The sequence below is a fragment of the Equus asinus genome, chromosome 4, assembly GCF_041296235.1.
Source record: "Equus asinus isolate D_3611 breed Donkey chromosome 4, EquAss-T2T_v2, whole genome shotgun sequence".
Classification (NCBI taxonomy): Eukaryota; Metazoa; Chordata; class Mammalia; order Perissodactyla; family Equidae; genus Equus; species Equus asinus.
This window is the reverse complement of record NC_091793.1, coordinates 44,153,454-44,170,739: the sequence shown is the minus strand read 5'-3', so window position 1 is coordinate 44,170,739 and position 17,286 is coordinate 44,153,454. Positions and strand designations below refer to the sequence as shown.

The 17,286-nt window shown below is 35.7% G+C and overlaps 1 protein-coding gene across 5 annotated transcripts in view; it reads right to left on the bottom strand.

Annotated features, from left to right (window-relative positions):
* WASHC4 (WASH complex subunit 4) overlaps window positions 1–17,286 on the bottom strand; it is a 61,192-nt gene that overhangs the window by 28,789 nt on the left and 15,117 nt on the right. For all 5 annotated transcript variants that reach the window (XM_070507190.1, XM_014865810.3, XM_070507188.1 and 2 more), the window contains 10 exons: window positions 16,658–16,818; window positions 12,551–12,677; window positions 8,392–8,517; window positions 6,142–6,249; window positions 5,464–5,610; window positions 5,255–5,334; window positions 3,983–4,088; window positions 3,300–3,416; window positions 1,986–2,154; window positions 1,555–1,709 (listed from right to left, as the gene is read on the bottom strand). In XM_070507190.1, coding sequence (XP_070363291.1) covers window positions 1,555–1,709; window positions 1,986–2,154; window positions 3,300–3,416; window positions 3,983–4,088; window positions 5,255–5,334; window positions 5,464–5,610; window positions 6,142–6,249; window positions 8,392–8,517; window positions 12,551–12,677; window positions 16,658–16,818 — 1,296 coding nt within the window. The remainder of the gene's footprint in view (window positions 1–1,554; window positions 1,710–1,985; window positions 2,155–3,299; window positions 3,417–3,982; window positions 4,089–5,254; window positions 5,335–5,463; window positions 5,611–6,141; window positions 6,250–8,391; window positions 8,518–12,550; window positions 12,678–16,657; window positions 16,819–17,286) is intronic.

The window sequence follows — 17,286 nt, the reverse complement described above, 5'->3', positions numbered from 1 at the left end:
ACCCTAAAATTCATATGGGGCAACAAAAGACTCCGAATAGCTAAAGCAATTCTGAGAAAAAAGAACAAAGCTGGAGGCATCACAATCCCTGACTTCAAAACACACTTCAAAGCTATCGTAATCAAAACAGCATGGTACTGATACAAAAACAGGCACAAGATCAATGGAACAGAATTGAAAGCCCAGAAAGAAAACCACACATCTGCAGACAGCTAATCTTCAACAAAGGAGCACATAGAATGGAGAAAGGAAAGTCTCTTCAACAAATGGTGCTGGGAAAACTGGGCAGCTACATGCAAAAGAATGGAAGTAGACCATTGTCTTTTGCCATACACAAAAATTAACTCAAAATGAATTAAACACTTGAAGGTAAGACCTGAAACCATATAACTTCCTAGAAAAAAATACAGGCAGTACACTCTTTGACATCGGTCTTAGAAGGATCTTTTCTAATACCATGTCTACTTGGGCAGGGGAAACAAAAGAAAAAATAAACAAATGGAACTTCATCAAACTAAAGAGCTTCTGCAAGGCAAAAGAAATCAGGAACAAAACGAAAAGACAACCTACCACTTGGGAGAAAATATTTTCAAATCATATATCCAACAAGGAGTTAATCTCCAAAATATATAAAGATCTCATACAACTCAACAACAACAAAACAATCCAATCAAAAAATGGGCAGAGGATACGAATACACATTTTTCCAAAGATCTACAGATGGCCAACAGGCACACGAAAAGATGTTCAATATCACTAATCATCAGGGAAATGCAAATCAAAACTATAATGAGATAACACCTTACACTTGTTAGAATGGCTATAATTACCATATAATTACCAAAAAACAGCAAATGTTGGCGAGACTGTGGAGAAAAGGGAGCTCTCATACACTGCTGGTGGGAATGCAAACTGGTGCAGCCACTACAGAAAACAGTATGGAGAGTTCTCAAAAAATTAAAAAGAGAAATACCACATGACCCAGCTGTCCCACTCAGGGTATTTATCCAAAGAACTTGAAATCAATAACACAGAGAGAGACTTATGCACCCCTATGTTCACTGCAGCATTACTGACAACAGCCAAGACATGGAAGCAACCCAAGTGCCCATCGACTGATGAATGGATAAAGAAGATGTGGTAAATATATACAATGGAATACTATTCAGTTATAAAAAAATCAAAATCGTCCCATTTGCAACAACATGGATGGACCTTGAATGTATTATGTTAAGCAAAATAAGCCAGACAGAGAAAGACAAACACCATATGATTTCACCCATATGTGGAAGATAAACAAATACACAGACAAAGAGAACAGACTGGTGGTTATCAGAGGGGAAGGGGGTTGTGGGGGTATAAGGTGTAAAGGGGCATATTTACATGGTGACTGACAAATAATAACGTACAACTGAAATTTCACAATGTTATAAGCTATCATGACCTCAATAAAATAAAAAAATAAACATATCCTAAATAAAGTAAAAAGAAAAAGATTTCTTAAAGAAATACTGTATGCTACAATCACTGTGCTGGAAACATTTTATACTCTACCTGTTCCAGAGTCTGACTAGGAAGATGTGCCTCTGTCATAACCAATCCATAACGCTGAGTAGCTAAATTTCTCATTTCACTGTAGGTGGCCCAGTCATGAAGAGCTACTGTTGTCAGATTGTAGAAAGTCTTGTCTAGGTAGTGAGTTACATAAGCTACAAAAGAAATCCAAAAAATTTTTGATTCATATAATAGTACAAAAAGAAGAGAAATGAAACTAAAAAGGAAACAGCTTGTCTCTGAACATTAAATTTCTTCCTTTAAAATAAGGTGCTGGCAAATTAAAAAAGAAGAAACAAAAAGGACTTAAGAATAAATGAACTAATACAAAAAAAAGATACCCTCCAAGTTTCATTTTTGTTTTTTGTTCTTTAATAGTTAGGGCAAAAAGATAGAGAATATGACTCTACGAAGGAAAGCAGAACACTCACCCCGAATGTCAATGAAACGATCAAAAAATCGAATTGGATTCAGAGAGAAAAAAAGGGCCAGGTCTTTCATGCCGACTTTGAAAGGGTTTCGGTCATCCAGCTTTAAATGAGTATGCACAGAAAGCCGCAGATCCTTCTCTATTTCTTTGCACAACTTGTCCAGCAAATGCTGTTCACAAAACAATTGATACCTTAATTTTTCAAAATACTATTCCAATTGAATTGTTTCTGTAGATGTCTATGCTTTGACCTTTAGTTTTTAATCAGTGCAATGATGAAAAGATTTGTCAAACCTGTTTAAGAGTCTAAATAAATACTCTATGGTAAAATATTTTATTGGGAAAGTGAAAATTACTTTGCTCTCCATTTAACCAATTATTTTTTGACCAAGGAGCAGTTAGATAAGTTCTAAGCTTTGATTTTCATTAATACTTTAATACCTTTGAAAAGAAAATTGACAACTAATATCTGACGACTTAATTACAAGGAACATGAATATACAATATACAGTATAAAACATGGGACCAGCAACAAAGGAGGAAAGGTCCTGAGAGCATGCGAGAGAGGTAATTAAAAAAGCTTCCTTGTAACAATCATTAAAAATCACAAAAATCATTGAACTAAAAAGGTAATGAAATTAATCATCTTTGCTGGTTTATCATGGAGTTCTAAATATGGGCCAGATACATATCTTATTTACTAAATAAGAATACTTAATACAAGAAATTATATAACATTTTTCATAATTTTATCACAATTGAACAGGCTTATTCTATGAAGTTTATTCATTTTCCATTCCTCCCTCCAAATAAAAATATTGCTAGATGGAAAATTAATTTGAAAGATATTGGTGTTTATAATATACACTTCATTAAAACAGGGAGGGAAGTATTATACTGCATTCAAATTGTTTCTTTCAAATATATAACTTTTTCTTTAGTTAGTAGCTCTCCAAATGAGATTCAATAAAATATTATAGTTAAGTTGCCTTAATCATATTACCATTAGCAGCACGCAACATTCAAACCAATGATGCACTTGCATTTTCCTAATAAACAGAACTTTAATGCAAATATTTACTAAAGTAAAAAAACTTCCAAATTCCTAGACTGGATTTTGATATAAAAATTAGGAATTAAAGGCCAATTTAGCACAAAGGTGATATTGTGACTAAAAATAGTTCCTTTGTTCTACACAGTGATTTATAAGTAATACTTTTAAATTAGTGAAAGCCTGCTTCAATCCAAAGAGTTTTTCCAAACATTAGCTTCCAAACACACGTTTTAAGCTTTTCAATCTCAAATATGATGTTACCTCATTTAAAATTTCCATAATTTCCTTGTCATAGCTATCCAGAAGTATTTCATAGGACTCTAAATGCCTTGCATGCATCATAGCTGGAACACAGTCACGTAAAGCACTGAACATGTACTAAGGAGAAAATGAGAATGTACGTGAATTTAGAAAAACCACATCTCTAATCTCAGTAATATTACAAAGGTTAATTATCTATCTTGAAAGACAAAACCTCAATCTGAAAGCGAATTGTTTTTAACACTATTGTCTTACTTTCCCTAAATAAGAGTCCAATTTTATTGTCTAAAGCATATACTTTAAAAATACAAAAAATTCCCATTCACTAATCCTTTTCTATCTTGAGCATTGAAATACACTTATCTCCATAAAGAAACAGAAAGATCTGAAGAACATCTACCTTGCTGACACACAAATGTGAGAATACGGTGATATAAACTAAAATCAAGTGAAGTGAGAATGATGAGGAATATGAGGGGAAGGGTTAAATATATTAAAATTAAGTCACTGACATTAATATAAAATTTAACTACAGACTGAATAAATGCTTGCCGAATATGCATAGCATTGTACAAAACAGCATTAGGAGTCAATATTACAGTGGTTTTTTTCAATCAAACTAATTAGAAAGGTGTGTTCAATGAATAAAAAATGAGTTTGCTCTTTCTAGGTTCTTTACTTACATGCAGTCTGGCGGCATCAACAGCGCTCTCATACACGTCGTCTAAGTAAATTGGGAAGACGGCTCGATGCCAGTACAGGAAACAACAGTCACACTGTGTTCGGATTCTACAATGTAAAGTAGCAATGAGTGGGACCAAAAATGAAGCAACCCCAAAAAAGAACACAAAGAACGACATTATACACCATTAGGGAGAGAGCTCTAAGTCATTTTTGCATTTCCTACATTACTTAACTCAAAATTAGTATAGAAAAGCCACAAAATAAATACTCTTTAAAGTGAATCATGGTAACAAAATACTCAAATACCTGACATCGTCAGAATTCTGTACATATGCTTTAGTTTTAAAGCATCCTTGAAAAACAACATAACTTTTAAATAGAGGAGTTTACAATAAATTTATTTTAATATTATTTGATATTAGACTCAATACTTGCATCAGATGCACCATTTTACTCTTCTCAAAGTTGAAAAGCAGAATCTTTTAAAAAAGTGTAACCAAAAAGAAAACCAGTCACACTGAATTCATCTATGATCTTTGCAAGTGACTATTTTACACTTTATGGGGCAACAAAATGATCATTAAATATCTCATGATGAAGAAGGCTCAGCATTTCTTCCAAGGATAGAAAGTGAAAATACCACTAACTACAGAAATCTCAGCTTCTCAAAACAAAAACTAAGTTATAAATATGAGCATTAAATGAAAACTGTGCTGTAACCTTAATTCAGCTGGAATCAAAATTCAGAAGACTCATTTTCTCTTCAAGAAATTTACTGCTAACTCAATAAAAAGAAAACAATAAAACCATAAGGAGCTACAAAAATAAGCCTTCTAAAAACTAATTCATCTTAGTGACTGGCCACCAACAATGTAATTCAGATTCATACCTCAAAATTAAGTTACAGAAGACTACGTGACATGGATGTGTAAGTCTCTCACAAATAGGTGAGGCCTTGCTAGAAAGTAGCAATTTAAAAGTCCGCTAGAGATAACCAACACAAAATCACAATAAGCATCAGGGTCTGCCTGATGCTCTCAGGGCTACATCGTGTTTTCTCATGTTAGTTCTTCCAGAAGCTACATCCTTACTGTAGACGCAAAGCTACAGAAATACGATCCCTAGTCACAGTCTCATTTTGGTCATGCTAAAGGAGTTAGGGAAGAACTGAGAGTCCATCTGGATTACATTTGTTTTCTCGCTATGCTAAAAAGAAACGCAATGTTCCTATTAGCCATATCTTTTGAGTATCATTACATCTCTCTACTTACCTTTCTCTAAGTTCACTGATAAGATCCAGTTTTTTCATGACTACTTGAAGTGGAAAGAGTTCTTCATCTTTAAATGTTTTCTATCAGGGAGAGGAAAAAGGGCAGAGAAGTTGCAGGCAAAGCAAGAACAGGTTTCTTGGGTCAGTAACAAGGGAACTGTGACCCCTCAGGTCTCCTTTTTAGTCTATAAGTAATAACAACACCCTTACCATTTGCGTGCCAACACTTAGTGCCAGGGACACAATAAGTCGTCGTTGCTTTGTGCTTGGTCCATTTAGAGTGTTTTCAGCCAAAACTAGAGCAGAGAGCACATCAAGACGCTGCTCACTATATTTTTTGTCAGAAATTACTCTTTTCTTAAAGATAAAAGAAGAGAAAACAAGAAATATTAGCTTTATTTCTGAGGCAATAACAAAAGAGTGAGGAGAAAAGCCTCATGGTTCTCTTTTCCAGGATTCAATTTAAGAAAGCTTATCAGACAAACACTTTCCCCATTGAGCTTCAGATGTGATGTGCGTTACTTCTGTAACATTATTGCTTCGCACTGTCAGGGACAGCAAATGTATCAGGCATACTTTAAAATTTCCATATTAATTTAATAAGGAAACCACTTCTGAAAAAAAGATGCATCACATTTCTTAATGTGATTTACATATAATGTCCTTTTATAAGAAAGGTGCATTAATGTACTACATGCTGAAAGTTCAGTGTAAAGATAACCTCGATCCTTCTAAGCAAAAATTATAAAATACCACAAAGATAAATGAGCAAGAATATTGTTTGAAGGAATGGAGTAAAGAGGCTGAACTAGAAAACATATACAAAACAACAGAAGAGCAAACTAAAAAGATAATATAATTAAGCTGAATACATAATAACCTTCATACCTTGGCCACAGAAATAGAATTAAGAGCCTGATGTTGAAGGTGCTGTGTTATATGTGAAACTGAATCAGCCACAACCATGCTTCTTCTGTAGAACATATGCTCTATTGCCTAAAGAGAATCAGAAGTAATTCTGTGAGAGTCAACTGAAAATTTTTAGACAAAATTATAGGATATCTTTATGACCCTGCACTAGGTAAGGAATTTGTAAATGAGATGCAAAAAGCACTACTATAAAAGATAAGATTAGTAAATTCAACTCTATTAAAATTAAGAATTTCTGTTCATCAAAAGCCACTATAAAGAAAATTAAAAGGCAAGCCAATGTATGAGAAAATATCTGACACACAGAAGGGATTAGTATTCAGAATATATAAAGATGCCAAATGAATGAAAGATTTTTTTACAAAGGCAAATAATCCAATAGAAAACTGAATACAAGACATGAACAGGTTGTTCACAAAAGGACACAGTTAATAAATATTTGAAAAGATACCATCATTAACCATCAGGGAAACGAACGCTAAAAATTATAATCAAAACCATTCACACCTAATTATTTGCACAAACAAAAAAAGAAACTTGATAATACCAATGTTGGCCAGATGGGGAACAACAGGAAGTCTAAAATATTGTAAGACATATGTAAACTGATAACTGCTTTGGAAAACAATCTGGCATCATTTTGAAAGTTGAACGTGTACGTCACACACAACCCAGCAATGCACTCTTAAGTATACAATACCTCAGAAAAACTCTTGCACAAGTACAAGAAACATGTACGAGAATGGCAACACTGTCTACAGTGCCAAAACCCAAAACGACCCAAACTCCATCCACGGGAAAGCTACACAGCAATGCAAATGAATGAACTACAACCGCTCATCCCAGCATGGAGAAGTTCAAGTACAAAATTTTGAGTAAAAAAAGAAAAGGCAAGTCAAAGAATACATGAAGTATTACTCCATTAACATAAACTTCAAAAACATATATAACTAAACAGCAAATGGTTTATAGATTCCTCCATATGTGATAAACTAAAAAGGAAAAACAACGAAGTGGTAAGCTTAAAACTCAGCACAGTGGTTTCTTCTGACGGGGCAGGACAAGATGCAACCAAGAGGGACAACACAGGGGGCTTTGAAGATAGAGGGAACCTTCTATTTCTCAAGTGGGATGGTGGGTTTTTAAGTGTTCATTATTATTTTTTTAACTTATGCTTACACTTTAGATATATTTGCATCTATACATATACACTTCTGCATTTATATTTCATAAAAAATAAATGTAAGTGATAATACATCGTAAAGAAAAAAAGGCTAAAAATCCAGAGGCACACTTTCCAAAAAATCTTTATTTCCCAAGCAAATCTAAAAGCTCTTATTAGCAGAAATTTAGTAACAAATCTTAATTTCAATTTTTTAAAAAGGTTCAGTGGTCTCTCCTGCCTACAAGGGTTTTTATTTTTTTAATTTACACAGAGTATGCTAAGAAACATTTTACCATATTTCCAGAAGTATACTCTGGTTAATTTATTTGACCATTCCTAAAAGTAGCCTACTATTCAAACCACAAGATTACAGCACTTTGTCTAAATTACAAAATAAATAGTCTCATGTTGACTAGCTTCATATGCATTTGAACACCATAAAATAATAGATAATGTGGCATGGTTATTTTTTTAAAACTCATTTAACACGCTTAAAAATTCCATGAGTAAAACTTCACTAATACTTAGGCTAACCTTTTCATTTTCCTTCTTTTCTCTCTCACTACATGTTAGCTTTTGATAAGGTTTAAATATATTGGCCATTCATAGAAAGCCACTCAGAAATTTCTTTCAACAGCTAGTTCCTTTATCTAACTGAGAGATAAGTACACTCTCCCATAATTTTTTTTTCCCCCGAGGAAGATTTGCCCTCAGCTAACATCCGTTGCCAATCTTCCTCTTTTTTTGCTTGAGGAAGATTAGCTGTGCACTAACATCTGTGCCAATCTTCCTCTACTTTCTATGTGGGACATTGCCACAGTATGGCTGCTGAGTGGAGTAGGTCAGCACCCGGGATCCAAACCTGCAAACCTGGGCCACCAAAGTGGAGCACGCGAACTTTAACCACTTGGCCATGGGGCCGGGCCCTCTCATAATTTTTTTATTCCCATATAATCAAGAAGTCAAATCTTACAAGACCATCCTAACTTAAGCCCGGGTCATTTCTCAATTATAATGGCAAGGTAAAACAATCTAAAACTTACCTTGAGAAGCTCGACAAGCCTGCATAATGCCTTCACTGAGGTCTTGGTCATTGGCTTTTGCATGGACATGTAGAGATTCATGGTGGTTTTAATAATGATACTAATGCTATATGCATATAAGAAGCCCTATAAAAACAAAATAAAACTGATTATGATCACAAGAAGAGGTTCCATTTCTTCAAAATTTCTATCTCTGGGTAATAATAATTATTCCTCAACTCGCCAATAACTAGTGTTTCTAAAGTTCATTTTTAAAGTCAGCTCTTAAGATTTTGAATACTCTCCCTCACACAATGTTATATACAGCAGTTAAGTTTCTAAGCAGCCCTTAAGTTTACTTAAGCGATTGGATACCAAAAGTTTAGTACTGTTGAAATTATAGTGTATAATCATAGTTAAGGAATCTTTCCATAAAAAAAAGAAAACCTTCAGAGAAATGATTTGGCTATCAGGAAGGCATCTATTCATCCTTATCTTACCTGCGAGGCAAGAGAATAAGACTCCTATACCTGCTGCAGCCTAAGACAAGAGCAAAGCACTCAGGAACTAGGAACTAAAAACTGAGGAGAAAGAGAGCTGCTCTCCGGCCAGTACAGATATCCAAAGGTTTTTCTCAGTCAAGCCAATCCCTTTCCTTTTCAGCTAGGCCAAAACCCACTGTCCATCTGCTGGCATGTCCTCTGCCTACACTGGTACTAATCAGACTTTTCCTCCTTCCAGCCCAATAAGAACAGATTCTCGGCCACCCTTCTATTCATGAAGGAAGCACTCGGGTCTTATGAAGTTTGAAAAAAAATGTTAGTGCTATTAAACCCAGGGAAACAGTATGGAATAAGAAAACAGGAAAAAGGATACTACCTCTCAAATGTTTTCTCATTTAGCTCCAAAAAGGACAGACAGAAACTCAAAGATAATGATAGAGAGCCTTTGGTTTACAAAAGACCAAAGAACGATACAGTTTAGAGCCGTACAGTTTAGAGACGACCCTAACCTACGCTACTGTGGACACATCCAAGGAGCTGGGGCTGAAGATACGTGCCAGTGGTTCTCAGCCCTGTTCTCCTGCCCTACCAGAGGGGAGAGAGAAAGTATTCTCCCATCAGTAATAGTGGCTCACTACAAGAGTGACACTCAATGTGGGGTGGGAGGTGGGAATTTCTCTGGACCAATAAAACTTCCATGGTAAAGAGATGTGCTAAATTAAGAGAATCGAGAGACAGAGGGTAGCATCCTAAGAAAAGTGACAATAAGACCAAAGCTTGGGGCATAAATTCAGGAAAGAGCCACAGTCTTACCTTGTCAGCTACAGACTGTTACCCCAGACTCGGCCCTAGCACAGCAATGGGAAAAGTTAAAAAGCAGGAACAAAGACGAGCAAAGGAGTAACTCTAAGACACGCAGAAAGAGGCAGTTTCTTTTTGGGGGGGAAGGGAGGGTGGGTACAGAACTCATGGGCCAATATCACATCATTCCCAGATAGTCAGTAATTTATGAAGGATGTATTTTAAAAATCTAAATAGGGAAGATGCAGGTTGGGGTCTCTTTCTGTTAATGGCAGAATAAATAATTTGGTCCGATCATCCCACTGAGAACAGCCAGAAAATCTGTGCAGTACATTTTTTAAATCTCTTGGAAGGCATCAAAGAGCTATCGAAAGAGTAAGTAAACATAAGGCCAAAGATCTGGAAGAAGACAGAATCCCAGAGAAGAGAGTCTGGCATTTGAGGCTGCTTTCCCTTAGAGGCATCTGCCCAATTCCAAAAGAGGAGACTAAAGACAGAAGCCAAACATATCTTTCAACAACTCACAGGAAGGGAAGAGGGATAAAAATAAGAGTTCATGGCCCCTCAAGGAGGGGAGGAGTCCTGGTGCGACACCTAGGCTCTGGGTTTGGATTCTGAAAACACACCCCTAAAAAGGAAAGGTGAACCAGAAAATGCCAGCCATCACAGGATTCAGGTCCCCCTTCACATCGTCTCAATCCATGACTGGGTTGAGGTGATCTGTGTTACCAGTTGTTCTAGACTAGCTGAATACCAAAGGCAAAGATAAATCCTCTCTGGAGGAATAAAAATAACATCCAGATCTTCAAATCATACCTACAGTTTTCATATACAATGTGCAGCACTCTATAAAAAATAACCAGGCATACAAAAGACAACATATCCAAAAACAAGAGAAATAATAGATAATAGAAACATCCAGACAATGAAATTAGTAGACATGGGCTTCAAAATAATTCTGCTGAATATGTTAAAGGAAATAAAAATTATTTCAGAAGCGAACTGGAAACTTAAAAAAAGAAATTGGAAAGTAAAATAATTAAAATTAAGAGCTCAATAGATAGGTTTAACAGTAGATTTAGACATAGCTGAAAAAAGAATTAGAACAGAGAGAAAGAGAATGGAACAGAAACAGTACTTGAAGAGGTAATGGCTGAGAATTTTCCACAAATTCCAGAAACAGCACGAACACAAAGAAAAGCACAACTAAGTGCATCAAAGTAATATTGCTACAAACCAAAAAGTAATTCTTATAAGCAATTACAGACAGACACACAGAAAAAGAAACAACACTGACAGTCATTTCTCAACGGAAACAGAGGAAGTCAGAAGAAAATAAAATGGCACCTTTAAAAGCTTGGTAGGGGGGTGGAATTCTGACAACCTAGAATCCTATATGCAGTAAAACTGCCTTCAAAACGAAGTTGAAATGAAGACATATTCAGACAAAAACTGTGCTAATTCATCAAAAGAAAGTCCTTTTAAATGAAATACTAATAGGCATTCCACAACTAGAAGGATGAAGAGATGCAGGAAGGATGAAAGCAACAGAATGGGTACACATGAGGGTAAACCTAAATGAAGACTGACTGGAAAAACAAGAGCAATAATAGTGCCTGTGAGGTTTAAAACACACAGAGAATCAAAACGCACTACAGCAGCACAGTTGAGAGGGGGATAAACAGAATTAAAGGAGTTTAAGAAGCTTACACTGCCTGGAAAGTGATAAAACTACTAATTTATCTTGGAATTGAATGAGTAAATGATGCATCTTAAAATCTCTACAGTAGCCACTAAAAAAAACAGTATTCCAATTCAAAAGAGAGCAAGAAAGGAAAAGAAAAGGGACAGAGAACAAGTGAGACAAATAGGAAGCAACTAGTCAGGTAGTTTTAAATCCAAAGACATCAGTAATGACATACACAGAAAACAGTTTAATGATAAAACACAGATTATCAGATTGGAAGAAAATGTATGCTGCCTACAGGAGACACACATTCAATACAAGGAGCCAAACAGGTGGTGAGTAAAAGGATCAAAAAAGATATACCAGGTAGCCCTTTCTAAAAGAAAACTGGTATAGCTATATTAATATCATGCAAAAGAGACCTATGACAAAAAGCATTACTAGAGATAAAAAGGGGCATTTCATAATGATACAAGGTTTGATTCACCAGGAAGATATAACAAGTCTAAATGTTACACACTCAGTCTCAAAATATATAAAATAAAAACTGACAGAATTACAAGGACAAACAGACAAATTCACAATAGTGGGAGATTCTAACCCAATCCTCTCAGTAACTGATAGAATATGCAGACAAAATCATTAATAAACATGACCTACTTGACATATACGGAATACTACAACCAACAAATGCAAACTACAGAATCTTTTCAAGTGTACATGAAATGTTTACCAATATTGACCATAGGCTGGGCCATAATGCAAATCTCAACAAATTTCAAAATACCGAAATTATTTTAGTGTTGCTCGAAATTAATAACAAGATAACTAGGAAATCCTCATATATTTAGAAATTAAGAAATATCTTTCCAAATAACCCATAGACCAAAGAAGAAATCACAATAAAAATTTTAAAATATTTTGAACTAAAGGATAATGGAAATAAACCATATCAAAATTTATGGGATATAACAAAAAAGTTATGCTTTGAAGAGAATGTAGGATTTAAATGCTTATATTAGAAAATCTAAATTAATAAGCACATAGATCCAAACATAACCAAATCAATTTCAGTTTTAAAAACAAAAACATATCCTATCCTTCCCCGTTTTTTCAAAGCGTAACTTTTGAACATTGGATTAACAAAGAAATGGCTCCCAAAATATTCTAAGTAAGAAGATGCAACTACCTGTATAAAAACATTACATCTATTGGTGAGGTCTTCAGCAAATTTATCCATCCTCTGCTCTTTAGATAAAATAGACTCCATTTTCATCATCCACGAGCTCACAAAGACGTAGTAAGACTGTACATCTCTAACAAAGGAAAATATTGGGGTTACTCAGCATGGGAACGAAATTTCCTTCCATTTCTTCGTATTGGTGGGGATAAAATGTTTCCTTGCAGCAGCATTTTTCACCTTTCTGGTTTTCAAAATACAGGTATCATATATCCATATACAATTTACTCATTCAATAAATATTTACTGAATGCCTATATAGGCTAGGCACTGATTCTCAGTACTGAAAACAAAAACCAGCAGTAAACAAAATAGACAAGTATGCCTGTCCCCATGAAGCTTACATCCTAGAAAGGAGAGCTGTATAATAAAGAAATCAGTAATTAAAACCTGTAAAATGTCAGATGATAGGTGCTATGGAAAACATAGCAGGGAAAAGAAATAAGGACTAGGCGGTGCGTACAATTTTAAACACAGTGATCAAAGCTGGCTCACGGAAAAGGTGATTTTGAGTTAATATTTGAAGATGAATGAGTAATCCATGAAAATACGTAATAGAAGAGAATTCTAGGAAAGCAAATAAGTGCAAACATCCTAAAACAGGAAGTGCGTCTGGCATATTCAAGTAATAACAAAGAAGTCAGTATGACTGCAGCAGAGAAAGAAGGGATGAGAAGAGAAAAGCACATCAGAGAGATGCAGGGGTGAGGGAGTGGGAGAGTATGAAAGGTAGGGAGTGGGGAAGGAATTTGTGTAAGGCCTTGTAGGAAGTTAAAGACTTCAGTGTACAGCCACTGGAGGATTTGAGCAGTGTTATTTGATCTAACTTTGAAGAGGATCAATATCACTTTGGCTGATATGTTAAAAATAAACTATAAAGGGGACAATGATAAAAACAGGATAACCACTTAGGAAGCTACTATGATAAAGCAGAAGAAAGAGATTGACAGCTTGAACTAGAATGGGAGAATGAAAGTGGTCAGAATCTGAATACAAAAGCCAACATTTATTGAACAGCTTTCTATATACCAGCCACTGTTCTAAGCACTTTACACAAAGTACCTCCTTCAATCCTCACATTAACCTCTGACGTCGGTATTATGATCTTCATTTCACAGAAGAGGAAACCGACACAGGGAAAGTTAAGTATTGTGCCCAAGATCATACAACTAGTATGCAGCCAAGTCAAGATTCAGGCCCAAATCTAGGAAGCTCTCCCACCCGGAAAGACTAAATTAATAATATAATTCTACTATGCAGGCTGATTACAAACACTAAACCACTCTATCAATGCGTCTCAAATCACTCAAAATGGGAACTTTTAGCCCATAAGAAAAAAATAGACAATTCCCCTTGTGGGATCTGATGTTACCAACTCTTTTTAAAAAACCTTCTTCAGTTAGACAGGGTAGAGAAATGTCCCATTATTGCTGGTCAGAATCAGCTACAGGATAGCTCTTCAGGGCAACGGACTGAAGAGACCCACTTGACTAAGATTAGAATCCCACACTGAGGTGGTTTATTGGCTAGCCACACTGCCATCAATCTGACAATCTCAAGAACTCAGTCTGAAGAGGGATTATGCCAAAATCTTTAATAAACGTGTTTCAGGAGGTGAAACCCAAGCATCAAATCTGAGAAAAATAATTTCTGCTGAGCCAGGATTCCATTAGACAGAAGACATCAATAGTTGTACTTTTGGCTTCACTTTGAATGGTGCTAAAACGCATTATCTGACTTGTGGATGATTCCATTTAAAAGTCTGAAACACAGAGAAAGAGCGTGGTCCTGGGGTAACACCTCCACTTTTGAGGAGGTGACTGCGATCAGGACTCAGCAAGGATACGATGTACAGAAGGGGACAGAAAGGTCCTGAGCAAGGACAGAAGGAAGAGGCGTAGAATACAGAGCACCCTGATGGCAATCATGTCGACAACATTATGAAGAAGGCTAATACACGGTCAAGAGAATCCCCTCAGTTTTAGATCAGACTATGCAAGATAAAGCAAGGGCCTGTCTGTCACTCCACTCATCACTCCTACTTCCAGACACCAGACAATCTTCGTCTCTTGTAAATACATAAAAACGAAACTGCTTCAAGTTTTAAAAATCAAGTTAATTGGCAAAGAAAGTCCAAAAATGGCCAAGGGTCGTCAGATTGTCAGCTTCATTTCAAAGCACAGAAAAAACATTAAGGGAAAAAAAATCTCCTGCACCAATACAAAGCATTTAACAGTGCCAACACTTCTAAGTCAACTGGGGGGTTTGAAACAAAGGTTCACACCTCTATCCTCTAAAGTTAGTATTTCCAGCATCAAAATGGTTGTGAATGGAAAGAAAAATGCAGCAACCTACAAACCTTGGACCCGAGTCAGGAGGCAGCTGGGGCACTTGGCCACTTGGGGTCTAGTGAGTAGTGTGGGTACAGGGAAACTGTGCCATATGGCCTCCTTTTCACTTCTATCATGAACTCAGGCCTCACTGGGACAGTTCTCAGTCACTCCCGCAACTTCTCAAATATTAGACAAATGTTAGACATTAGTTCCATCTTCAACCTGAATGCCCCTCAAATATTTAAAGAAACCCACCATAACATTCCTCAGATTTCTCTTTTGAAGGCCAAACTATACAGAGACTCCTCAGTGAGTCTTCAAAGGGCAGAGTTCTCAGATCTTCTGACATCCTGTTCAGCTTCAGCTAGGGATGCTACAGATTGTAGCTCTCTTAAAAAGTGGTACCACCAAACATCAACTATGACCTGACCAATAAGAATTCAATGGAACTACCAATTTCCATGGCTAGATGTTCTAAGTATTAGCTTCCATAACCTGGGTATCGTTACTAATGTAATCTAAGTAGATACTGGCATTTTTAGCAACTGTATCACACTGTGAAAGAATATTATGCCTCTGATAACTAAAATATCCACATCTTTTTTTAATTATCACTACTAAACCTGATCCCTGTTTACTGAATTCAACTCTTCAACCTACATGCAAACTTACATCTTTATCCCTCCTCAACTCTGTTTCAGAATGGATTAGAGATCTCTGAAGTCTCTGCCGTGAGTAGTCCTGCCTGAACCGAGCTGTCCTTTTCCACTGACTTTAATCACAGCACTTGAGAGGCCTAAGAGATGCCTGAGGGGATCTCCTACAGACATATTTTTCCTTCCCCCGCCATGTAGCATTGGTCCAACTTCCCCTCGATAGTAAAGATCAACAGAAGGCGGCAAGTATTCTATTACCCTTTAACCACGTCACAGATAAAAACTGTGTCTAGCACAGGGCCAGTGGCAGAATCCTGAGTCATTTCACTTAAAATCTTCACCCAGATCACCATGTGATTTTAGCAGTGTACTCAAGTAAGAATGTGCAATAAATTGAATTGTCGATGCTAGGTGATGCAACATTGTGGCTTTTCATACTACTTTCTCTCTTTTGTGTATATTTGAAAATTTACATAATAAGAGTTAAACAAAAAATAAGGATGTAAATAGCAAAATAAATTAAGAGTTAAAAGCGTTCTTTTAGGGAGGACTGAGGTACAGCGGGGAAATTAGGGGACAATTATTTTTCCCTTTAAACCTTTAGCACTTTTTGACTTTTTAACTATGTGCAAACACTGCTTTCATAGAAACAAAAATAAAGGAAAAGAAAGGAGTGCATCAAATTAAAGTCAACTCCTCCAAAAATCATCAGTGAATCGTGGACACACAATGTTTTTAACGTCATCAAATGACATCTACTGCAAAGACTTTACTTTAGACAAAAAATATTTAATGTATCTGATAAAAAGTAAGTGTATATGTGTGCATATATATCTCCAAAAGGTATAATTTGCCTAAACCTTAAATTGAGTTTAAGCCTAAAACATTAAAAAACAAAAAAAGCTCCTAGAAAACAAATTTCCTAGAGATTGTCCAATCTTTTCTTTGGTAGTGAGTAAGTACATTTGATCTTATCATTCAAATGCTTCCCATATATTTAGAATCAGTATAGATTTGAAAATACAAAATATCTAAATATTTTCATTATGGGTGCTTATAAAACCTACTTGGTAAGTGACTGAGCTTTCTGCTGTAGGAAAGTCTCTCTGTGTATTTTAATGGCTTGAAGACTTTTTCTGTCTAGAAGTTTGGCAGCTGCTGGCATTTTCTGGATTAAAAAATTATCAGGAAACCAAATAATATTAGCAGTTAGAGTGATGGCTGGTACCTGAAATAGTGAACATAAGGAGAGGGAAATCATTAAATGCAGGCCAAACAATAAGCTGTTTGATAGTTCTACAGTACAAAATGGAAGACTATTTCAAGAAAAAATAATCATAAAAAATACTAATATATTATGGGACAAATTATCTTACTGTGGCACAGAGTTAAGGCATTTCTATATCTGGTGTGGAGCACGACGATAATTTTATTCTGCCTAAATATTAAACAACACACACACATGCATACACACACATTTACACACTCTCATGGCTTTTCAGATGAATAAAAATACGCAAAAAGCAAATAGAAACTTGAATCTTCATGACATTTACTTTCATTCTATGTTAGTAAAAAAACAAATACCAAAAATGGCTGGATTCTCATAGTCACATATCACTTGATTCTAGAAACTAAATTTTCAATTTTGAAATCAGGTGCCACATCATGGATGTGAATTCAAAAATTTTAAATT